The sequence below is a fragment of the Rutidosis leptorrhynchoides genome, chromosome 2 (genome assembly GCF_046630445.1).
Source record: "Rutidosis leptorrhynchoides isolate AG116_Rl617_1_P2 chromosome 2, CSIRO_AGI_Rlap_v1, whole genome shotgun sequence".
Taxonomy (NCBI): Eukaryota; Viridiplantae; Streptophyta; class Magnoliopsida; order Asterales; family Asteraceae; genus Rutidosis; species Rutidosis leptorrhynchoides.
This window is the reverse complement of record NC_092334.1, coordinates 4,981,551-5,005,836: the sequence shown is the minus strand read 5'-3', so window position 1 is coordinate 5,005,836 and position 24,286 is coordinate 4,981,551. Positions and strand designations below refer to the sequence as shown.

Here is a 24,286-nt window from a genome sequence, read left to right as displayed (position 1 = left end):
AACTTAAAAAGGCGTCGCAAAATCATAAAGCACCTAAATCTTAGTCTAAAGAAAAAGCACTTAAGGAATTCTACAGCAAAGCCTAAAAATCTAGGAGTAAAAATAACTATAGCAAAAACTAAGTTTAAAATTAATTATGAGCTAAAAATATAAATATTACGCTACAACGATTAAAAAGGTACAAAATATCAAATATACAAAAAGTTGTAAAAAGTACAATTTTTATAAAAATATTATTTTTATATTATTTATTTAATAAAACTACAAATAATACAATTTTATTAAAACTAATTTAATAAAATACAACAAATTAAATAAAAAGTAAAATTAAATCTAATAATAATAATAATAGTAATTAGGTTTTAATAATAATAATAATAATAATAAATAATAACCCGTGATTAGGGTTTTTGTCCGAGTGTCAGAGGCCCTCCGCGAGTTGCGGTGAATAAAGAGGAAAACCCCGCGAGTCGCGGGGATCCAGAAATCAGTTGACAGGTTTTGTTTTTACGCGTTTTTCTATATTTTTTTATTTTTATTTTCTTTTTTCTGTTTTTAGTTTAAATAAACGATTTTTAATAAAATTTATATTTTTATAAATTAAAATAAAGATAAAGAAACTTATAAAACTTAAATATTTAACAAAATCCTAAAAATACTTATATTTTTGTTTTTCTTTTTATATTTTTGAATGATTAAAACGTAATTTTTACAAAAACGACTTTTAATAAAAGTAAATAAAAATCTTTTTTTTTTTTTTTTAATTAGCGTTGCGCTTCAGGTTTTTAAGATGCTCCCCGGCAGCGGCGCCAAAAATACTTGATGTCAAAGCAGGGGGGTATAAAATACTATTAAATTTTAGCAGAAAATACTATTAAATACGATACAATTTTACACAAGATATTTATTTATTTATAGAATGGATATACTTAAACCTTGCTACAACACTTATAGGCAGTGTACCTAATCGTACAGTAGTGTAGTTTTTAGTAAGTCCGGTTCGTTCCACAGGGAAATCTTTAAGCAAAGCTCAACGCTATATTAGTTTACTTTTATAAAAATTCAAATATATATATAAGTAATATTATTATTATAAAGGGGGGTTTTTACCGTTTAATGACCGGTTTGTCGATTTTAAAACTTTAGTCGCAGTTAAAACCTAATGTAAAATATAAAATAAATACAAGACTTTAAATTAAAGCGTAAAGTAAATAACGATAATGAAATTGCGAATAATAAAAATTGCGAAAAATAAAATTGCGATAATTAAAAAGTACGATAATTAAAAGTGCGATAAAATAACAATAAATAAAAGTGCGATAATTAGAAGTGCAATTAAATATAAAATAAAGGAAATTAAATATGAAATAAATGAATTATGCTTATTTAAACTTCCGTAATCATGATGTTTGACGTGTTGATTTTAGTTTTATGCCCATGGGTTAATTGTCCTTTGTCCTGGATTATTCAATATGTCCGTCTGGTTTTTGTCCATAACAGTCCATCAGTCATAAATATAAATTGCAAGTGTCCTTGTCAAATTATTATTATACCCGAAGATAAATATTCCAACTAATTGGGGATTCGAATTGTAACAAGGTTTTAATACTTTGTTTAATGAATACACCAGGTTATCGACTGCGTGTAAACCAAGGTTTTACTACTTTGTTAACAATTACACCAATTACCCTTGAATGTAATTTCACCCCTGTTTTGATTATTCTAGTGGCTATTAATCCATTCCCGTGTCCGGTTAAATGAACGATTATTCGTACATATAAATACCCCGCCCATCGTGTCCGATCGAGTGTATATGGTAATTTATAGGGACGCCCAATTGTAAATCTTTATATTAACATTAACAAACTTTCATTTAGTTAAACAAATATAAAGCCCATTAATAGCCCATAGCCTAGTTTCCACAAGTGTCGTTCTTTTATCCAAACCCCAATTATGGTACAAAGCCTAATTACCCAATTTTAGTAATTAGCCCAACATCATGATTACTTCGTTTTAAACAAGCATAATAATAACTTAGCTACGAGACATTAATATAAAAAGGTTGAACATAACTTACAATGATTAAAAATAGCGTAGCGTTACACGGACAGAATTTCGACTTACACCCTTACAACATTCGCTAACATACCCTTATTATTAGAATTATAATTAAAATTAAAATATAAATTATAAATATAAATATATATTACTCGTATATATTGAGAGAGATGAAAAATGATGTGTAATTCGATCAGAATTCGGTTGGCTTTATAGCCAGAAATGAATTTTGGGGCTCCGCGACTCGCGGCAAAAAGCCCTTCAAACTCCGCGAGTCGCGGAGAGGTATTTTCATTTCACACCCTTGGAGTTTCTGGCAGCCGACGGTTTTTATTATATATATATAATATATATATAATTAATATAATTAATTATATATTATATTATATTTATATATATAGTTAACTTGTAATTTTTAGTCCGTTGCGTCGAGCGTTAAGAGTTGACTCTAGTCCCGGTTCCGGATTTTCGAACGTCCTCGCGTATAATTTAATATCTTGTACTTTGCGTTTTGAATCTTGTACTCTTGTGATTTCGAGACGTTTCTTATCAATAATTGGAACCTTTTTGATTGTCTTTTGTTCTTTTGAGCTTTTTGGTCGTTTGCGTCTTCAAATCGTCGAATCTGTCTTTTGTCTTCACCTTTTATTATTTAAACGAATATCACTTGTAAATAGAACAATTGCAACTAAAAGCTTGTCTTTCTTGAGGAATAATGCTATGAAATATATGTTCGTTTTTAGCATTATCAAAAAGCATGTTAGAACGATTGCATAAAAGTTTGGTTAAGTTTGACTAAAAGTCAAACTTGGTCAAAGTCAACGAAAAATTCAACACATTCGGGTCGGGCCCCGGACTATTTTTCTATGCTAATTATTCATATACAAGTATATTAAAACAAGTTTCATGTGAATCGGAGGTCGACAGCTAGTCAAACATTTCGCGTGAAATGCGCCAAACAAAGCAGAATCTGGCCAGGCCAATCCGCGCGCCGCGCGGGGATGGGGCGCGCCGCGCCACCATCTGGGCAGACACTTTTCTGTTTTTCAAAGTATGCACGAGCTAAAACCAAATAACCACATCTTATGATCCGCAAACAATTTGAACATGTATCTTATATCATCGGAAAGGTATTTTAACAAGGAATACAACTAAACACTTTTCATAGATCATAACCGACAATTTCCAAATCGAAAACATCATCAAAGTTCATCATTTTCAACCAAAAATCAAAGAAACGCATTTTATGATTCGGGAACTTTTAACATACAATTGATATGCCGTTTTGAAGGTAATAACGCATACATTGCAACTAGACGCATATTCCAAGTTTCAATAAACATTTACTACGTCAAAATCACTAGCCACGTTATCGTTTCAAAATCAATTTCGACACAAATGAGACTTATGATTCACTAATCAAACGCTAGCATACATCACACCATTTCGAAGCTATTTACGCATACAATTTAACTAGTTAACTAGCATACATTCAAACAAGTGTCTCAACTAGCATTCAACCGCATCAAGTTCCTACCAAAACGATAATCGATTCACCAAAAACACATTTCATGTTATTGAGCTAGTTTTTCATCATCCAACATATCAAAACGAAGCTAATGAAGTAACTAACACTTTTAACACATACACTTTATCTTATAACATCATTTGAGCAACCAAAACTCAAGATTAAGCTAGACCCATTTGGGTGTTCATGTCATATTTTCAAAACACGAAGAACGAGCATACAAATTGCATACACGACATCCCTACGAGCCATAGACACTAATTAACCACTTGACAAGTCTAAAAACGAATTTAACAAGTTAGGGTTTCATGAGAAATTCTTACCCCATGCCATGAGACTAGTATCAAATCGAAGAGGATGAAACGAGGATTCCAAAAGTACAATTTGTTTTGATGTTTGATTCCTTGCTTGAATTTGGATGATGATTGAAGATGATGAAGAATTTAGAATGGGAGTTCTTGGTTGAGAGAAAAGAAGAAAGAAAAGAAATGAGGAGATAATGGTGGGAGGTGGTGACTAGTTGCTCCAATTTGGCCAAGTGACAAGATTTGTCCCTCAAGTTTCAAAGCGGGTGCGGGAATTAACCAAACGAATATTTTTAAAACGCTCGAGTAAACGGGTGATGTCAAAATTAAATAGCGGAAATATAATGAACGTTACTCACGGAAACTATTAATTTAAATACGAAAGATTATGTTTTAAAAAAAAAGACGGTGTTAAAATTAAATTTAACGGAAAAACGCGGGATGTTACATTATCCACACCTCAAAAGAAATTTCGTCCCGAAATTTAGTTGGAAGTAGTAGTTGTTGAATCTTCCTCGAGATCTTGCGTTGCCAATTCTACGAGTGAGGGAGAAGTACGTCCTAGGGTATTTCAACGAATTTTGACGGTCGGGGTTTCACGTCGTCTTAGAGTTTGGGTTCACGATTCATGGTTTCAACTGGTCCTCCTAGGAATGAAGTTTATTGTCGATAGTAAGCTCATCGAAAAGAAATGACAAGTTCTTGTTTCGCAATACACGTCCTTAAGTGGACACATCGAATGTAGGATAAACGGAGACCCAAAATGAGTCGGAAAAGTCTAAACGGCTAGCGACGGGTCCAAAACACCCCAAGAATTTAAAGGATCAAAATATCGCGGATTTAGCTTCCTACGTTTTCCCGAAACGGATTGCACCTTTCCAAGGTGCGACTCTTAACGTGACGCGGTTTCCCACGTGGAATTTGAAATGTTTACGTCTAACATCGGCGTAGCTCTTGGTGATTACGAGTCGCGTAGGGTTGTACCTGAATATGAATAACTTTTCTCGGTTGCTCATGAATAACCTCGGCCCCGGTGAATTGATCATCGTTTACTTGGTTCGACAAAGGAGAATGACGTTTCCGGTCACATGTGGTTTCAAAAGGAGTGACGTTAAAACTCGAATGAAAATCATTGTAGTACGAGGATTCGGTTTAAGGAAAATACTTTTCTCAAGTAAATTTGAAGTTGGTAATACAAACTTGTATTATGGTTTCCAAGGTTTAAATCGCATGTTTGTTCGGTCCGTCGGGTTGTGGATGCTACGCGGTACTCATGTCTAAATGCGGTCCCGAGGCTTTTTGTAAGGTACTCCAAAATCTAGAAATGAAACGAGGATCTCGATCCGAAGTGAAACACATTTCTGTGAGGTATGTTTGAACAAGTTTGCTAGGAGTTGAAAACGTAGCTAGGACAAGTTTCTCAAGAAAATTCGCGTCGCAGAAGATTTATCGGTTTCCAAAAACGTTCGTCGGGGCAAGTTCTTATCGGGTTTTGAAAACGATTGTTAGGACTATCCACCCTCGCGGCGAATACTTGTATGACGTGAAGAGTCGCTCTCCATTGAGAATTTAGAATAAGGATCTCCTGAACCGGAAGTACGAGGGTGATGCAAGAGAAGTTTCCGCCCCGATGTGAGCATAACGAGTAAATTGTAGTTAGTCAATAAGACTGTGCGAGGACGAGCTAGTATACCCGTGTGACATACGGTTGAAGTCGAATGGAATCGGTAATTCATTCGGAAGCATAAATATAATTTGACAATAATTGAAGGTGTGTCCCCGGTATGGTTGTTATAAATATTCTCGGAGTTTTCGGATGTCCAACCATGAAAAGATGAAGTCATGCACATGGCACATGGTGGTGTTTAGGTTGATCGAGTCTAACCACCATCACGCGTCACTAGAACTTTGGTATGTCTTACCGTAATATAACCACGTTGATCGAGTGCCGTTATATTACGCTAACTCATACCTCCATTCCCACATCACTCCATAGATTCAAGTTCGTGTCATCGTGAAGACCTAAAATGAACAAAATGTAACGACGTCTCAAACGTGACTGATATTAAATCGAAAGAATTTCTGCAAATCTAAGGAAGCGTTTCCCCGTGGGAAGTGTATAAATGATTGTTCACGTCAAATAGGTTCGATTCAAACAATATTGTATTTAGGTATGAAAAGAGTAACGAGTCATGATAACAAGTAATACGCAACCGTAGCGATAAATGTTGATGACGATACTCACCTAGAGTAATGATGGTAGTAACGCCAAAAAGTAGATAGTAAGAAACACCAGTGGGAACCCGATAGTAAGTTGAAACGGTGGCAAATAACAATCTGGGAGACAGAGTTCTCGAACAAGTGTGACTAATGAAGTCGTCGTCATCCATACGTGTATGAATCATGAATTTACGTGTGTTACCAAAAAGTGGCGGAATACGAGTTCGTATGATGAAGGTTGGGTACCATTAAAAAGTTTGCCTAAGAATGATTCAAGTATAATGCACAAGTAGTCAAGTAAGTGCTATCTATAGCAAATGTATGTCAGAATGCAAATGCTAACTATCCGGTTGTAGTCTAGACTCACTAATGCGTCCTAACGACTCTGTTAGACACACTAATGCACGTCCTAGTTCCCTACAACCAACGCTCTGATACCACTTGTAAGACCCGACCAAAACCGTTATTGACGGCGCCGTTAACTTAGGTCCCGTTGCGTGGTCGTAGTCCCTATATGAGACTCGTTTGACCAAAATTATGTCGCATTCATTTGAAAGGTACAAGACTTGCAAGTTTAGTTTACAAAACCGTTCGACAACAAGTCTAAGTTTACAAAAGTCATAAAGTATAAATGAAATAACTTGCGACATAATATAAGTTGAAAAACACAGTTGCTATAAATAGCGTAAGTATGTAAACAAAAGTTTGAATCCAAAAGTGCTATCACTAGCGTATGTATGTGTGTATCTTGACTCCAAGCAAATAATCAGAGTGTATGCATGTATGCTTGACCCCAAGCAAGTATGAGTGTACGCAGAAGCATGTATCAAATAGCCAAGTATGAACCTGAGAAACATATAGAAAACTGTCAACGAAAAACGTTGGTGATATCATAAATGTATTTGTAAAAGTATATTTTGAACCACAATAGTTTGTATAGATGATTATCCAAATCGTATTTATTCCGAAGAATGTAGTTTGTATTGCGAGCACCCAATTACCAAAGCTTAACTGAATCTTCCCTCTGAATTTTGAATATAGTGTTAGAACATACACTATGCACGTTGAAATTATATTTCATCCACTAACGGTAGCGAACCGTCTGAATGAGGGTTCGTTAAACCCGTATGGCCACACAACATAATCACTCGCTTACACTTACACCCTGCAAGTGGAACTAATGATAATTGGATTGAGGACTTTTGTTCTAACTCGCCTGTATCTTTGTATTCGTATTTGTGTTCAAAGTATAAAAGTATGAAAAGTATATATACATGTGAAATGTATATAAGTATGTAATGTATATGTTTCTCAGCCCACGATTTAAAAGAATAAAAGTATTTGCAAAGGTGGGACTATGATCTCACCTCGAGTGCACGAGTATAAAAGTACTTCACAAAGTAACGTATGCATGATAGTTGCTTAGCCTTGACCTAAACAAATAAGTTGTATCAATTAACCGGTTACGACACAAGGTCGGGTGAAATGTGTTCAATTAGTCCTATGGCTCGTTACGACTCGATTTAATATAGCATGTGGATCAATTTGTCAAGTTTCATACAAGAATCACGTATAAAAGCATGTTAGAACGATTGCATAAAAGTTTGGTTAAGTTTGACTAAAAGTCAAACTTGGTCAAAGTCAACGAAAAAGTCAACACATTCGGGTCGGGCCCCAGACTATTTTTCTATGCTAATTATTCATATACAAGTATATTAAAACAAGTTTCATGTGAATCGGAGGTCGACAGCTAGTCAAACATTTCGCGTGAAATGCGCCAAACAAAGCAGAATCTGGCCAGGCCAATCCGCGCGCCGCGCGGGGATGGGGCGCGCCGCGCCACCATCTGGGCAGACACTTTTCTGTTTTTCAAAGTATGCACGAGCTAAAACCAAATAACCACATCTTATGATCCGCAAACAATTTGAACATGTATCTTATATCATCGGAAAGGTATTTTAACAAGGAATACAACTAAACACTTTTCATAGATCATAACCGACAATTTCCAAATCGAAAACATCATCAAAGTTCATCATTTTCAACCAAAAATCAAAGAAACGCATTTTATGATTCGGGAACTTTTAACATACAATTGATATGCCGTTTTGAAGGTAATAACGCATACATTGCAACTAGACGCATATTCCAAGTTTCAATAAACATTTACTACGTCAAAATCACTAGCCACGTTATCGTTTCAAAATCAATTTCGACACAAATGAGACTTATGATTCACTAATCAAACGCTAGCATACATCACACCATTTCGAAGCTATTTACGCATACAATTTAACTAGTTAACTAGCATACATTCAAACAAGTGTCTCAACTAGCATTCAACCGCATCAAGTTCCTACCAAAACGATAATCGATTCACCAAAAACACATTTCATGTTATTGAGCTAGTTTTTCATCATCCAACATATCAAAACGAAGCTAATGAAGTAACTAACACTTTTAACACATACACTTTATCTTATAACATCATTTGAGCAACCAAAACTCAAGATTAAGCTAGACCCATTTGGGTGTTCATGTCATATTTTCAAAACACGAAGAACGAGCATACAAATTACATACACGACATCCCTACGAGCCATAGACACTAATTAACCACTTGACAAGTCTAAAAACGAATTTAACAAGTTAGGGTTTCATGAGAAATTCTTACCCCATGCCATGAGACTAGTATCAAATCGAAGAGGATGAAACGAGGATTCCAAAAGTACAATTTGTTTTGATGTTTGATTCCTTGCTTGAATTTGGATGATGATTGAAGATGATGAAGAATTTAGAATGGGAGTTCTTGGTTGAGAGAAAAGAAGAAAGAAAAGAAATGAGGAGATAATGGTGGGAGGTGGTGACTAGTTGCTCCAATTTGGCCAAGTGACAAGATTTGTCCCTCAAGTTTCAAAGCGGGTGCGGGAATTAACCAAACGAATATTTTTAAAACGCTCGAGTAAACGGGTGATGTCAAAATTAAATAGCGGAAATATAATGAACGTTACTCACGGAAACTATTAATTTAAATACGAAAGATTATGTTTTAAAAAAAAAAGACGGTGTTAAAATTAAATTTAACGGAAAAACGCGGGATGTTACACCAATGATCGAATTGATGAGCATAACTTTAATGCTGACAGGGCTAATAACATAAAGAAATTAATTTTATTTTATTTTAGTTCATAGTTCATAAGCATTCAAACATACCCATAAATTTAGATTTTGATACTTAGACATATATTACAGTAATATTATTGGCCCAATTAAAGGTAAGGTATTGAAGTACATAGAGTTTTACAATGCCTTAAGGATTTCATCAGCACCAGAAACAGTGAACTCTCCACCTTCTTCAATGTTAGCAGCAACCACCTTAAGGTTATCAACAAGCATAGCAAACCGCCTTGAACGAACGCCGAGCCCTTTTTCAGAAAGGTCAAGCTCAAGCCCAAGTGCACGAGTGTAGGATCCAGATCCATCAGCAAGAAACTTCACATTCTTTGCATCTGGATACGACTTCTTCCATGCCTTCATCACAAATGGGTCATTCACTGCATATTAAATTAATTAAATGATAAACTTGCAAATTTAATTCAATATTTTACATGAGTTGCATTATGTATACAGGGTTCAAACATGTACGAATTACGATTTATACAAAAAACAAATTAAGATGAAGAAGCATACCACTGATTAAGAGAAGTTCCTCTACGCCCTTTGATTTCAGCTCATCAGATTTTTCAATGAAACTGGGTACATGCTGCATGCTGTTCCAAAATTTTTTTGAACCACACAATTAAGTTACGTGTTTATAAATAAACAAAACATGGATTGAGATTTCCATGTTGAGATCAACATAACTTGTCATGTACGTTGTCTCACATGAAATATTAAAAGTGGGTCCTATTGTGAAGCATAGTTGAGATTCCATTATGCGTCTAATGAATCCATAATTTCATTAAATATTAGAATTTGTAAATAATATTTAATATACGTATTTAAAAGGTACACATTATATTAAATCAACGGGCATTAAATGTAAATGTTATTAATAAAGAAATATCAACACCTTAATGTGTGACGGGCACAAATTAGCAAAACACATTTTCTTATCATGATTTATTACACATGTGACATGTTCCGATGTTAGATCCTTGATTCCTATTTGCCGGTTTAGAAAAACATGACGACTCCTTACAAGATGTCCCAAAATTTGATGTATTTCTTGTATTAATTACTCGTACTTAATATATACATTCAGAAAATTAATAATTATAGTATTACTCCACCTAAAAAATAAACATAACACAGATCCAATTGACAATTGATACAAAGTTTTGGCCATATAATATAAGATAGTATAACATGATGATCAAAGATAATAAACGTGTATATTTTTTTATACCTGCAAGTAGGAGTGAAAGCGCCTGGAACGCCAAAAATGACAACTTTCTTGCCAGAAGCGAGAGAATGAATAGATGCATTCTGCATCTGATCTTCATCATCATGGTAAGCAACAGTACCATCAGGAATTGAATCACCAACAGAAATCTGAGCCATTTGAATCAGATCCAAATTATTTGATTTGATAAAAATGTTATAAGACACGAATGGGGGCAAATGCAGTGTGCATTAGGTTGGTATGTATGTGTGCTTAAGCCTTATTTATAGTGTTTAATTTTGTTATGGACCGGATACCTATTACTCGTAATGAATTACAGTATATACGGAGTATTAATTAAATTAATTCTTTGGGCCCAGTTGGGAATTTTATTTTATTTTATTTTATTTTTTTTTGTTATAACCAGAGTGACTCATATTTATTAACTAGCAATTAGGCCTTTGGGCAAAGGCCCAATTATCTGCCTACTTTGTTAAACGACATTTACCACATAAAATTAGAAAGCAAAATGGTAATTTTAACTCATTCAGTTTTATCAAACGCACTCTTAGTAATGTCATACTATACGGAGTATTATGAGAATTATAAAATTATGAATGTATCAAGTTATACGACAAAAAAATATGGTTTGCAACATATATGATATATGAACAAGATTCTGTACAACAAACATTCCAAAGAATCATTAGATACAATCACAGTCACAGCAGTAGAGTATAACACAATTGTTTTCCTAGTGACCTAAGGACGGATATTTTAACACCCAGTTTATTAATATTAATTAAAATAATACAGTACCAATACCAATGCTTTACAGATCAATATGTAGAACTCAAATCTCTACAGCCATCATGAATATTGCCTGAGTCACTTTGAGAATCCCAACCGGTAGTAGCACAAGGCCAGCGCCATTACGCATAATTAGAACTATACATGTAGAAATTATATCATCTTTAAACAAATATATATATGAGCCAAACATGAAACATGTTCATGTTTCTATCATCTTACCATCCATAATTTACAGCAAGACATATCTTCAACTCACTCCCCATGCCTACAGAAGAAACAAACAACAAGATGGTAAGTCAAGATGCGACCCATAATTAAACTGGACCAACAATTGGCTAAGTAAAGTAAGAGGTGGTAAATCCGACCCACTTACTTAATTATGGATGGTTTAAATTACCTGAAGTCTGCCATCCGAGGTTCCAATGACCAAGACATCTTCATTGGGGTGTAGGGCCATACAGAGAACTCTAGAACTGGTACCAGTTTGTAGTGTTTCTTTTCTACTTAGTTTCTTTCTACACCAAACTTCGATAATCCCACCTTTGCAACCCATATATATCATATCTGAGCTAATCACCATTGTCCGTACTTCACTCCCCAACGTCACCGATTGGATTAAACTGTAGTTTGTAGCGTCCCATATCTTCAAACAAACATATCCATAAGGTCAAATTTGAATGAATGTACAAACACAACTTATATATTAATATTAATTAAAATCAAAATAATGATGATGGTCAAACATACCTTCAATGCAGTTCCTTCTATAGAAGGGCTGACTGAGTATACGAATCCATCGTAAACTTTCAAGGCGTGAATTGGATTTGATTTTCCTATTAGCTTTCTTGAGCCACTTTGAATACTACTGAGTGTGCCAGTTGCCAAGTCAATTTCCTGTGAAACATCATATCATACGTATGATCATTAACAATGAGATCACAGTTAACCCCAGAAAAAAGGAACCATGAAAGAAAATCAGGCTGAAAAGTACACCTGAATGCTATTATCGTGACATCCTGAATACAATCTCCCCTGAACAAGATCCAAACACTTGACATATTTACTAGAATTAAGTAGCTTCGACGTTCCACTCCATGCATGAATCTGATGAAACAATTTGTAGGTCCGTTAGGTTACTCAAACGGATGTCATAGTATATAACAAAAACATATTGTTGGCATCTTTATTAGGAAGTGCATTATAAAACTAATTATCTATAGAAAATGACACCTTGATTCCAGCGCCTTGAGGGATGAAGCATGATATGCTGTTTGCTACCTGCAGATTGTTAACATGATCTTTGACGTCGTACACTTGTTCACATTGAATCATATCCTTGCTAATCGACCACCCCTAGTTTTGTTTGTGAGTGATCCAACAATTCAAGATTTAATAATCCAAGCACTAATAAATAATTTAAATCTAAATAGAAAGAATTCAAACTAAAAAAATGAGCTTTACCCTGACAGTTTTATCATGTGAACCGCTGTATAGTATATCCCCGGACGGTAGAACAGTCAAGCTAGTGACTGCCTTTGAGTGTTCTCGGATTTCTAGGATCAGATGCAGATCACTACCTTTACTGGTCCAAACCTTCATCATTTCACTTAAACAATCAAATTACAGGCTAAGTAATCATTGGAGGGGGAAACATGGGCGGGTCATAACAGTTTGGACTGAAACAGGTCAGTTGTACTGCAGGTAGAGAGTCTGAACGGGTGGGTCAACCGTCTAACATTTTTGGTCCAATGTTTAAATTCATGAAAGATTAATTTAATTACAGAAAACAATACTATTATAGTGTTAATCAAAATCTTTATGATAAAATGGATAGGATGTTGTATGCATTAGACAGAAACTTCTGGCTACTTTACCCAATTCAACCAGTCATTTTAGCTACATTGTTTCATGTTGGCCCTTTTAGATAAAATACATCAAAATTGATTCACTAATAAGTAAGCGGGTTGTAATTGCCACCTCAAAATTGATATTTAATGGGTAAGTAGTTACCTTTATTGTACCATCTGAATGGCCCGAAAAGATCTTGTCTTTAACGCATACAACAGATACAACTTCTCCATTAGTGATGCAATCTTGTTGGGATAGTTCTTTATGATTCCATAGATCCTATGCCGATGAACAACAGCTAGTTAGTAACCATGGCAATATATCAACTTTACGGTTTCATTATATGCCTAAAACAAAAAACAAAAAACAAAAGAAACTCACAGCACTAGATTCACTCCCTTCTGAAAACACTTTAAGCATTTCAAATGCAACTGTTGATGACTTCTTAAACTCTCGTAGACCCTTCAATATATCTTTCATATGTGTTTTTATATCCGTCAATCCATCTGAAAATCGAGCAAAGATGAGATGTACACTGTAAAAGGATGAAGTATGAAGTTTCATATGTGTTTTTCTGAATCTTTTTTAGGAAATTAATAAAAATTTTATAGTCAGATGCGAACCAGGATCATGAATAAAACTGCTAAGAGCAAGCATTGAAAGAGCTTTATCTTGTGTGTCTTTTGCAGACTTGAAGATGGACACAAAGCGATCAAGCAAGCAGATTCGTGCTGTTCCTTTTATTCCCGTATCAGGAAGAAGTGTGAGCATGTGTACGAGCCATGTTGCAGACACAAAACAAGCCAAACAAATTTCTGCATATTTACTTTTTAGTCCTTCTGATAATGCCTCAAATATAAGACCAAATTCATGGCTCACTAAAACAAATGCTGCCCTTTTCTCCCATTCTTCAGCAGCCGTCTCCTCTTCCTTTTCAGTTGAAATTGATTGATAATGTTAATATCAGAGTAGGAAAATATGTACAAATTGGGAAACGGGTCAAACATGTAATGTTTGGTGTGGGTCATAGCGATTGTGTTGGGTTGAGCCTAAACACTTTCTGTTCAATTTTTTTAACTAATTTATAATAAGTGAATCAAATACATCTAAAGTAATGTATCAATTCAATAATAATCTGATCTTGTTGGCTAATATGATTCAGACGGTTTCATGAACTCATAATTCATTTTAAGCCAGCAAAATTTATGAGAAAAAAATTCGAACACAAAAGTTAAAGATTAATCTGGACATTAAAAACTTCCCATTATCCAACTGCTTGACCCACCCATTTTGACTTAAATGAATCCGGATTAGTTTTACATAAGAAAAAGGTTATTGACCTCTCCCACATTGTACGTGAGCTGTTCTTTTCGCATTGTAGATCGATAACTTTTGTCAAGTCCAGCCTGTTTAAGAAGATAACTATGAACGAGAGGCTTCCCAGATGATGAGAATCGGCCTTGGAGGGACAAAATTGTCTCAGCAGCAGCATTTTGAGATGCTGGGCTATCTGAACTTTGAAGACATGATATTAATGTATCAATAGCTTCTTCTCTATATATGCTCATCTTTCTTGGTTCAGCCTGCAAGAAAAGATACATGTAAAAACTCATATTTTTTGGGTCGTGGTTCTACCATCAACGGGTCAAATGGATTGAAGGTTACCAAACTCTACTTTTACTGCATTGTTAATGTAATACTCCGTAATTATTTATAGACGTGTTAAAAATGGACAAAAAGTGTTTTGTCCAACCCACCGACCCATACTAATGTTAACCCATTTCAACCTGTTTACTAACCCGACCACCTTGTCACCACTAAGAGTGATAGAATCGAACCAGAAGGTCTAGTTGTAATAGGAGACCAGCGACTACAGGCAGTTGATCCGCTTCAGCTGTTTGCAGATATACAAGGAGTGTATGCATTGTACTAAAAGTTCCTTCATCCTTAATGATATGTAGGATTTGATTGTTGAATGTTCTCCTATTTTTTGAAAAAATGATAATAAGAAAGAGGTGGTAACTGGTAAGTAACCGTAGTTATACGTTCATAAATCAATAATATCAAATTTATGAGATTATTACCTGTTGAGTTTAACCAACTCAGAAAGAAATTGAACAATATCAAACTGATCTTTGTCATTTGATCCAACAAGAATCTCTAAAACTGGAGCAAGTTCGGCCTTATCAGCAATCACATTCCTACATTTTCCATCTTCTTGTATGCATCTCAGCAATATACGAACGGCTGTCATTCTTTCTTCGACCCACTCAGATTGTAAACTGCTAATAATACATTCAATCACGTTACCAGAAATAACCCTTTTAACAACTTCAAAAACAGCACCATCATCACCACTTGTTACAATCTGTCCCAACAGAAAAACTGATGCAGCTTTTGGTTTAACACACATTTTAAAAAACTCATCATCTTTTTTATTAGCGACACTCAAAAGTGAATCAATCATTTCCATTTGAAGGAGAGTAGCAGTGGATGGCCTTAACAAGTAGATCAAAACAACAGCCTCGAATAAACCTTTCTTGAAAAGGGCAATGACACATTCGACATCTGAATCAACCCGTGTAAGGGTCGAGATCACATTGTTGTCTCGTGACCCGAGCTCAGAAAGGAGGTAAACTGTCGCTATTAACACTCGGGTGTCAATAGAACTAAAAAGAATTTCTATAAAACCGTTAATAACAGGTGGTTGTGAAAGCATAGTTTGGAGTTCAACTTCCATGCCTGATTCGGGTAATTCTTGCCAGAATTTTTCAATCTTGAAAACCGCTGTTTCCGCCTCTTTTAACACTTCAGAACTACAAAGTTTAGCGATCGAAGTCCTTAGTTCGTTAACTGTTCCATCAAGAGTTGCTTGGCTGATCACACTGTCGGGTGAAGTAAAATTCAACTGAGGGATAAAAACGGGCTCGTTTTCTAATGAACCCGAATTGCTAGGATTCAGTTCTTTCCAGCTGGCTATTAGTCTTTTAAGCACATAGTTTGTTTTTGGAAGTTGAGTGCTATGAAGCTTCTGTCTAGTAATCGGGCAAGTAGAATTTCCTCTTTCTAACCATTGTTGAATGGCTTTCCGCTCATACGTTTGACCCGTTTCTAGAGTGACCGGATCATTAATTATATGGGTCGTTATTGGACAAACAAAATCTTTAGGGGGTGTATGTTTTCCTTCATTAATCGGGTTATCATAGTCTTCCATGAGAGGATCAACAAAACTGTTTTTTTTTTTTTTTTTTTTTTTTTTTTTTTTTTTTCACAGCAAGAGAAGAGAATAATTAAGATTATGAAATACGTGAGACAAAGATAATTAGTTTATAAACATGTAAAATCTTACCTTGATTCTGTTATGATGGACTGCTTCTGTTTCTGAGGCTCAGTTTGCTTTGTGTCCAATGATGACATTTCAATGTTTTTGTCCTTGTAAAAACAGAATAAGACAGTTTCCTTTGTAAGACAAGTTGTTGCTTAAGTAACTCAGTCAAACAATGAAGAATATTATTTCTTTCTTGTATCCTTCAATTTCTAAATTTCTATGGAAATGGAATATGTAAATCCATTAACTTATTACTTATTAATTGGTCGATTCATGATATGTTCAACATAAAAGAGAAAGTAATAGCTAAAAAAGGAAACAGATGAAATGGGTTGAACTTGTCAAAAGTGTACTTCATTGCATAAACTCTCTTGAACCATTTTATATATAGATTATAGTCTGTCATTTAAATTTTTGATACTAATTTTATTAAAAAATATATATTTCAGGTTGGAAAGTTATGTTTCAAAACCATCCGAACCGACATGTTTTGACACGCAGAAAAATGACCAGACTTGGCCTGCTACCCAACCCATCTGATCCACCCGTTTTCCATGTGTAAATTAATTAGTACATATAATTCTGTATCTGAATCGGATGAAGATATGGAACAACAATTATTATCATCGGGTTCTGAATCTGAATCTTTGTTATATGGTGCTGGTTTTGATAATCTTGAAGATGATCTTTGATTAGTCAAAACTCTAGGAGAGACTCTTTCTGGGAAAAAAGATGGAAACTTTAAGAGATTTTTGCTGCTTTTATTCATTTGGGTTCCAATTGATTGTTCTCCTTCATCAGCCCAGATTGGCTGCACAAAATAAAATAACAAAACGGTCATGCATCATAACTGTAAATAGTCTGTAATCATAGTTTATATATGTATCCATGCATATGCTTACAGAAAAAGTGCCATTAAAATCATAGCATGTAGAGTTGCAGTTTGAGAGCATTCATGTGAAAATGGGTTGTATGGTTATAAATTATTATTAACGGGTCAAATGAACCACATTTGTTGTTTTAGTAATAAGTCCGGCGATCATACTGGAATATTATAATTCACTAGATTCAGAAAAAAGTGCCAACTACCAAAGAGGTCAATCTGACCCATGTTGATCTGAACCCACCAGCCAAATTTACCATCTATAACAAGAAGTCGCAAGAGCGAAGGACATTGAACTCAGTCCTTATTTATGATATTTAAACTAGAAGCGAAAAAACAAAGAATTCACTGATTATGGTTTTTAAGTCCTAAATTGAGTTGTATGTTAACATAGCTGATACATGATGCGCTATATTGAGATAGTTTTGCTTGTAATTTATATGAAGTTATTTATATTTGAGATCAAAAAGATCAATACACAACAACAACAACAATACCCAATCCCACCAATGTGGGGTATGGGGGAGGTTGATCGTAGACAATCCTTCCTCTATCCTAGAATAAAGAGCGATCATTTCTCCACCCCGAGTGTAACACTCCCAAGAGTAGAGAAATTCCTTTCTCTCTATATTCGTCAGATAGAGAGATTGCTTCCAGGGACCTCCGGCCAGAAAGTAAAAAAAAAAAAAAAAAAAAAAAAAAAAAAAACGATACAAACGAGACGCCATGAAAATGGTGAGATCAAATCTTCATGGGTTTTACATCATGCCTGGGGTTTAATTTAGGCTCTAAGTGGCGGTAAAGTCGCCAATAAATCGATGCTTGCCGTTGACTCACTTAGTAGAGCCATAAAATATAAATATATATATATATATATATATATATATATATATATATATATATATATATATATATATATATATATATATATATATATATATGGGAACGTACCTTAGACTGCCGTGCGAAGCTCAAGGGATGACGGGAAATGCTACACTACATACCAACATACCTGCATACGCATACATACATACGAGAACATACGAGCATACAACCATAGACATGACGGCCAACAAAAAAGCACGCATACCAACAAACATAAACATGCATACCCAAAAACATACCTACATCACATGCTAGCAACCATAACCCAAACCCTAAACATAAACATGCAAACAAACCAACACAAGCAAACATACATACCCTACAACCAAACAAACTCATACGAACCAGCACATACATACATACACAAAACCAAGAAGAGGTCCAGGTAAACACACAAACACACAGACCCACAAACGCAAAACAAACAACAACCTACTCGTCTATTCTAATTCTAGTCCTCCACGTAAGCCTATCAGAAGTCATGTCCTCGGTCAATAAAAGTTCCTTCAAGTCGAGCTTAATTCTATCATCCCACCTACGAGTAGGTCTACCCCTTCTCCTTACTCCGTCAACCGTCAGTGCCTCGATTCTCCTAACAGGTGCAGTAGGGGGTCGCCTCTTCACATGTCCAAACCATCGAAGTCGTTCTTCTCTTAGCTTGTCGATGATGCTTCTGACTTTCAGGTTCTCCCTAAAAACGCTATTTGGGATCATATCTAGCATTGTTTTACCGCATATCCACCTCAGCATCCTCATCTCTGCCACCTCCATCCTTCTCTCTTGTGCCTTCGTCATTGGCCAACATTCTGATCCATATAGCATAGCAGGTCTAATTGCCACCTTGTAAAATTTCCCTTTCAGCTTTAGAGGGATCTTCTTGTCGCATAAGACCCCAGTCGCTGCCCTCCATTTCATCCACCCTACTTTAATACGGTGTGTCACGTCTTCATCGATCCTCCCCGATTTGTGGAGCATCGAGCCTAGGTATCTAAACGAGGTTTGCGGATGCAAGATCTGGTCTCCAATGCAGATGTTCACTCCATCCTCTTGTTCAATGATCCTATCAAAATCACATCTAAGATATTCCGTCTTTTGTCTACTAATTAGTAAACCATTACTTTCTAAGGCCACTCTCCATTGCTCCAGTCTTCTATTAAGCTCCTCCTTAGATTCGGCCACAAGCACAATATCATCGGCAAAGATCAAGCACCAAGGGATACACTCTTGTATCCCTCGAGAAAGCTCATCAAGGATCAAAGCAAAAAGAAAAGGGCTGAGGGCCGAACCTTGATGCAAGCCTACTTCTATTGGGAAGACTTCGGTACTTCCAACCGGCGTTCGAACGCAAGACTTCGCCCCATCGTACATATCCCTAATAACACTAATATATGTACTCGGGATACTTCTACCATTAAGGGTCTTCCAAATCAAGTTTCGTGGAACGCAATCATAGGCCTTTTCCAAGTCTAAGAAAACCATCTCCAAGTTCTTTTGTTTTTCTCTATACTTCTCCATTAGGTTCCTAATAATATGGATTGCCTCCATCGACGAGCGCCCTGGCATGAAACCAAATTGGTTTTCCGAAACATTTGTTTCGCTTCGCATTCTAGTCTCAATCACTCTCTCCCAAAGCTTCATAGTATGGCTAAGTAGTTTTATGCCTCTATAGTTGCTGCAGCTTTGAGCGTCCCCCTTGTTCTTATAGATGGGGATAGTCTCGCTCACCCTCCACTCCATAGGCATTTTAGAGCTTCGAAGCGTCTTGTTGAAAAGGCAAGTCAACCACCTAACACCATCATCTCCAAGGCACCGCCACGCCTCAATAGGGATCTGGTCTGGCCCCACAGCTTTATTTCTCCCCATCTTTCGTAGTGCCAATCTTACTTCCTCTTCGTTGATCCTCTCACACTCTATGTTGTTCCGGAACTGATCTCTATCAGAGCCTAGCAACTCTTCGTAACGCTGAGATCTTCCCCCAGTGAAAAGAGATGAGAAATACTCTTCCCATCTTTTCCTAATTTCGTCTTCCTTTACTAGGGTTTGACCACCTTCATTTTTGATAAACTTGATGTTATCTAGATCCCTGCGCCTTCGCTCCCTAGCTTTGGCTATTCTATATATATCATTTGCTCCCTCTTTGGAGTTTAGTTTCATGTACAAATCTTCGTATGCCTTTTCTTTTGCACGAGCTACAGCCTTCTTAGCTTCTCTTTTGGCTTCTTTATATCTCTCTAAAACCCTAAGTCTATTAACCGGAGTCCCCTCTTGACAAGAGATGAGCTCCCTAAACCTTAGTTGTTTGATCTCGACTTTGCTTTGAACCTCGTCGTTAAGCCACCATGATTCTCTATCAGATTTATGTCCTCTCGATGTTCCTAGTGCCACACCTAAGGCTTCCTTGGCTACTTCTCTAATGGTGGACGCTAGACAATTCCACATCTGGTCAGCATCATTCTGGGGTCCCATTTCCACTTCTGCACCAAATCTTCCTACAACAGCAGTTTTAAAAGTCTCTGCCTTCTCACCGCTCAGCTTCTTCCACCGGATTTTAGGTTGGACGAATCTGACACTCTTGGTGACTCGTCTCTGGGTAACCAGATCCATGACCACCAGTCTGTGTTGGGAGGAGCATGTCAATTCATTCAGGACCTTACAGTCCCTACATCTCCTAAAATCCCCTTTGCGAAGTAACAAATAGTCAATCTGGGTGCTATGACCCCCGCTGTGAAAAGTCGCTAATTGAGCTTCCGTCTTCTTGAAAAATGAATTCACCACAACCAGATCGTGAGCAACTGCAAATTCGAGAATAGAGAACCCTTCTTCATTTCTTACTCCATACCCAAAGCCTCCGTGGGCACCCGGGTAACCCTCGACATCTGTTCCTATATGACCATTTAGATCTCCACCAATAAGTAAACGATGGTCCGGGGGGCACCTCCTCACAACCTCGTCTAACGATTCCCAAAAGAGTCTCTTTTCAGCTGCTCCCAGGCCCGCATGAGGTGCATAAGCGCTTATGACCGTGTAGGTCACCTCCTGGATAACTAACGTAACCGACATAATTCTATCACTCCGTCTACCCACCTCCACGACATTATTGTTATAGGGTGGGCCTATAATGATACCAAAACCGTTTCTAGCTACTCTCGATCCCGAGAACCACAACTTGTAGTCCTTGACCTTAGCCGCCCCTCGACCCTTCCATCTAGTCTCTTGGACACACAAAATGTCCACTTTACGTTTGCGTAAAGTCTCCACTAGTTCATACCGTTTGCCGGTCAGAGTCCCCACATTCCAACTACCTGCTCTAATCCTAACCGGTTTAACTAACCTATTTCCACTTCTAAGCCCTATGGACCTACCCGCCCCTGAACAAGAAGGACATGACCTCAAGTAACCATGAGAATGCCTAGTGTCTATCTTACCCTATGCAAGTCGAGTAAACCGCAACAAGTGAAAAAATAAAAAAAATAAAAAAATGCTACCTAAAATCAGCACAACCAAAAGTACACTAAAAAAAATATGGAATACCAGTTGTACCAAAATACCACAAATAAGATACAAACGAAGTGAGGAAATAAAGCAGTATGTTTCTATATTAATTTAATATTTAGTTTTATTATGTAAATATGGACTAAAATAAAAAGGTAATACACAAATGAAATAAATTAAAATATATACCAGTAAAATACCACCATACGTTAACAGTAGAATAGGATATAAATAATAGATACTCCGTATAAATATAGAAATACGTATAGATATAATAGTAGATATAATAAGGATATAGAAGAAAAAGCAATCTAATATGTAAACGGAAACAACAGCATAACATGAAAAGCAGATAGCACAAAAAAGGGAAAGAGGTAACCGGCCGGAAAAATTGATTTCCGGTAGTAAGCGGCGGTGACCGACGGGACCGAGTGGAGCCGTAGAACAGAAACGAAGTTGATTCCTCTGCGAAAAAACAGTCCCTGGCAAGATAGGTTGGCGGTGATATTCCACACGCCGTTAGTTCGTCGGAATAAACCCACCTCCGGCGGTTGCTCCTGGCGGCGCGTGGTAGCTCCGACACCGGCAAGGCTAGTTCGGTTAGGATCCTTAGGATATTACGAGTAAGATGGTGATGGTGGTGACTATTAATTCTCTACTATTGGATTGTTATATACAGGCAAAAATTTGGATGTGATATGATTCTTGTGAACGTTAAGTTTGTACGGAGAGAGAAAATCTTTAATAATAATATAAAAAGTTAATAGTATCAAAAAGATCAATACTTAATCAAAAAATAATTAAAATCAGTCATTAAAGAGACATATTACAAACTAATTGGTTCTGATTTTTAATTGACCCAGTCAAGATGAATTGTTGCAGACTCAAAGAAATTGACTAATTCAAGCCTGGTGGACCATCTTCAATGACTAATTTGTAATAAAGACAATATACAAAAGTTAAACAAAACTTAAAGAACTCTAGTTCCGTTAATAGACCGATTTGGGTTATATTTTAAATCCAACATGGGAGATAGGTAGAACAGGTCAAAATTTGTATAAGGATTCAAAATGCTTATATTTTGTTAATTAGCATTTACATAAAGAACAGATCAAATTATTTTTCCGAGTAGATAGTTAATGTGATCATATTAAATACACTAACTACTTGGAAAAAACAAAGAAAAATTGCCAAAATGGTGTTGGTTAGTCAAGCTAACTCAGACTCGAGTTAAAACTAGCAATTTCGTCCTGAATCTCTTGACCAATGTGTCTAACTTGACCATTCTACCGTAGTAAAGTTTACCAGTGATATGATTATCATAACCTGCATCTCATGATCTAGTTCAAAGAATCCTAGATTGAGTTGTGTGAAAGTATTATGGTCAACACTTAACACAATAAGCATCATCTACAAATTGAGGCAAAGTTTTAAGAGCTTCTCGAACTAACTGGAGCTAAATTCGATGGTCTTACATAAGCTCGAAGTTGATGTAGGCTCTAGAAAGATTAAAGCTTAGATCAATCAAAAGTATGTGCATTAGAATCAAAAGTAAGACTAGAACTAATTTGCTTTGTATTTTAAGCTCATACTTATATTTTAGTTTGAACTCAATAAAGTCGACTTCATTAAGTTTTAAGTAAGGTCAAGTTGCTTTTTTGAACGTCGTATTTGGATCATAAAAAAGATATAAGCTAGAAAATGAACATTACATTATACCGTCCATTTTTCGATCCAAATTTAGTCAATGTGCTCTTCTGATTATGCTTGTTGTACTCATATTTATCCTGCTTATGAACCGCTTCAAGCACAACTGATGGAGGATCACTAATTCGATTCCCATCTTTATTCTCCAAAATCTCAACAAAATAACCAACAAAAACCCTGCAGTTATCATCAAGAACCTGTTCATAATCCCTCTCTAATTCCTTCAATTCTGAAGCTTGGTCACCGTTCATTTTTGACAATAAAGTAGTACACGACACAACCGAATCCATTACTACCGAATTCTCCTCACTTTCATATCCTTCATTCAAAGACATAGTCGATAAAATTCGTGATCTTTGCTCATTGTACCATTCAAGAACAGGAACAAAGTGTACTAGAAACATATCTTCAAACACTTGGGGTGCGACTTCTGATCGTGCCATAAATGGGTCATTTTCAAATACATGTAACAAACTAATTGAAGCATCAATGTGACGTTCACAAAGTGTGTAAATAAGTGATAATAAAAAATAAGAAAATATGTTTTGGGGGTGTGAAAGAAGAAGCTTTTCAGATAACCGTAAGGACGATGATTTAACCGATAAATTGGTTGTAGTTATCGCGTTTTCGAGTGTTTCAGCTGCGACGTTTAGTTGTTTGATGTTAAGTTGTAGGGATGGACTGAGTTTGGTACGGAGGGTGGTGAATATACTACGGCGGACGTCTTGTTTTGCGAGTGTTTCGGTTAGAAAGGCGGTTGTATGTTCAAGAATTTGTTCGGTGGTGGACATGGTGGTTGGAGGTGGCCGGAGTTTGAAAGAATGTGAAACGAAAG

At 36.1% G+C, this 24,286-nt stretch overlaps 2 protein-coding genes across 6 annotated transcripts; both read right to left on the bottom strand.

The window, feature by feature from the left end:
- Positions 1-9,301: 9,301 nt before the first annotated feature.
- Positions 9,302-10,719, bottom strand: LOC139890503 (peroxiredoxin-2B-like). The gene is made up of 3 exons (XM_071873378.1): positions 10,520-10,719; positions 9,802-9,881; positions 9,302-9,665 (listed from the first exon to the last, which is right to left on the bottom strand). The coding sequence occupies exons 1-3, from the start codon at positions 10,672-10,674 to the stop codon at positions 9,412-9,414; spliced, it is 489 nt and encodes a 162-aa protein (XP_071729479.1). The 5' UTR covers positions 10,675-10,719; the 3' UTR covers positions 9,302-9,411.
- A 421-nt stretch (positions 10,720-11,140) lies between these two features.
- LOC139894270 (putative E3 ubiquitin-protein ligase LIN-1) lies at positions 11,141-24,286 on the bottom strand. Of its 5 annotated transcripts, XM_071877469.1 has the most exons (16): positions 23,457-24,286; positions 17,059-17,295; positions 16,506-16,588; positions 15,241-16,386; positions 14,995-15,139; positions 14,497-14,739; positions 13,780-14,086; positions 13,538-13,662; positions 13,319-13,435; positions 12,770-12,901; positions 12,539-12,661; positions 12,302-12,412; positions 12,056-12,202; positions 11,706-11,951; positions 11,528-11,573; positions 11,141-11,443 (listed from the first exon to the last, which is right to left on the bottom strand). In XM_071877469.1, exons 1-15 carry the CDS (start codon positions 24,240-24,242, stop codon positions 11,556-11,558), a joined length of 3,966 nt encoding a protein of 1,321 aa, XP_071733570.1. In that variant the 5' UTR covers positions 24,243-24,286; the 3' UTR covers positions 11,141-11,443; positions 11,528-11,555. The 5 variants fall into 5 exon arrangements, with proteins under 5 accessions (XP_071733570.1, XP_071733569.1, XP_071733572.1 ...); XM_071877468.1 differs by having other exon boundaries at positions 11,141-11,573; XM_071877471.1 differs by lacking the exon at positions 23,457-24,286 and adding an exon at positions 17,574-17,767 and having other exon boundaries at positions 11,141-11,573.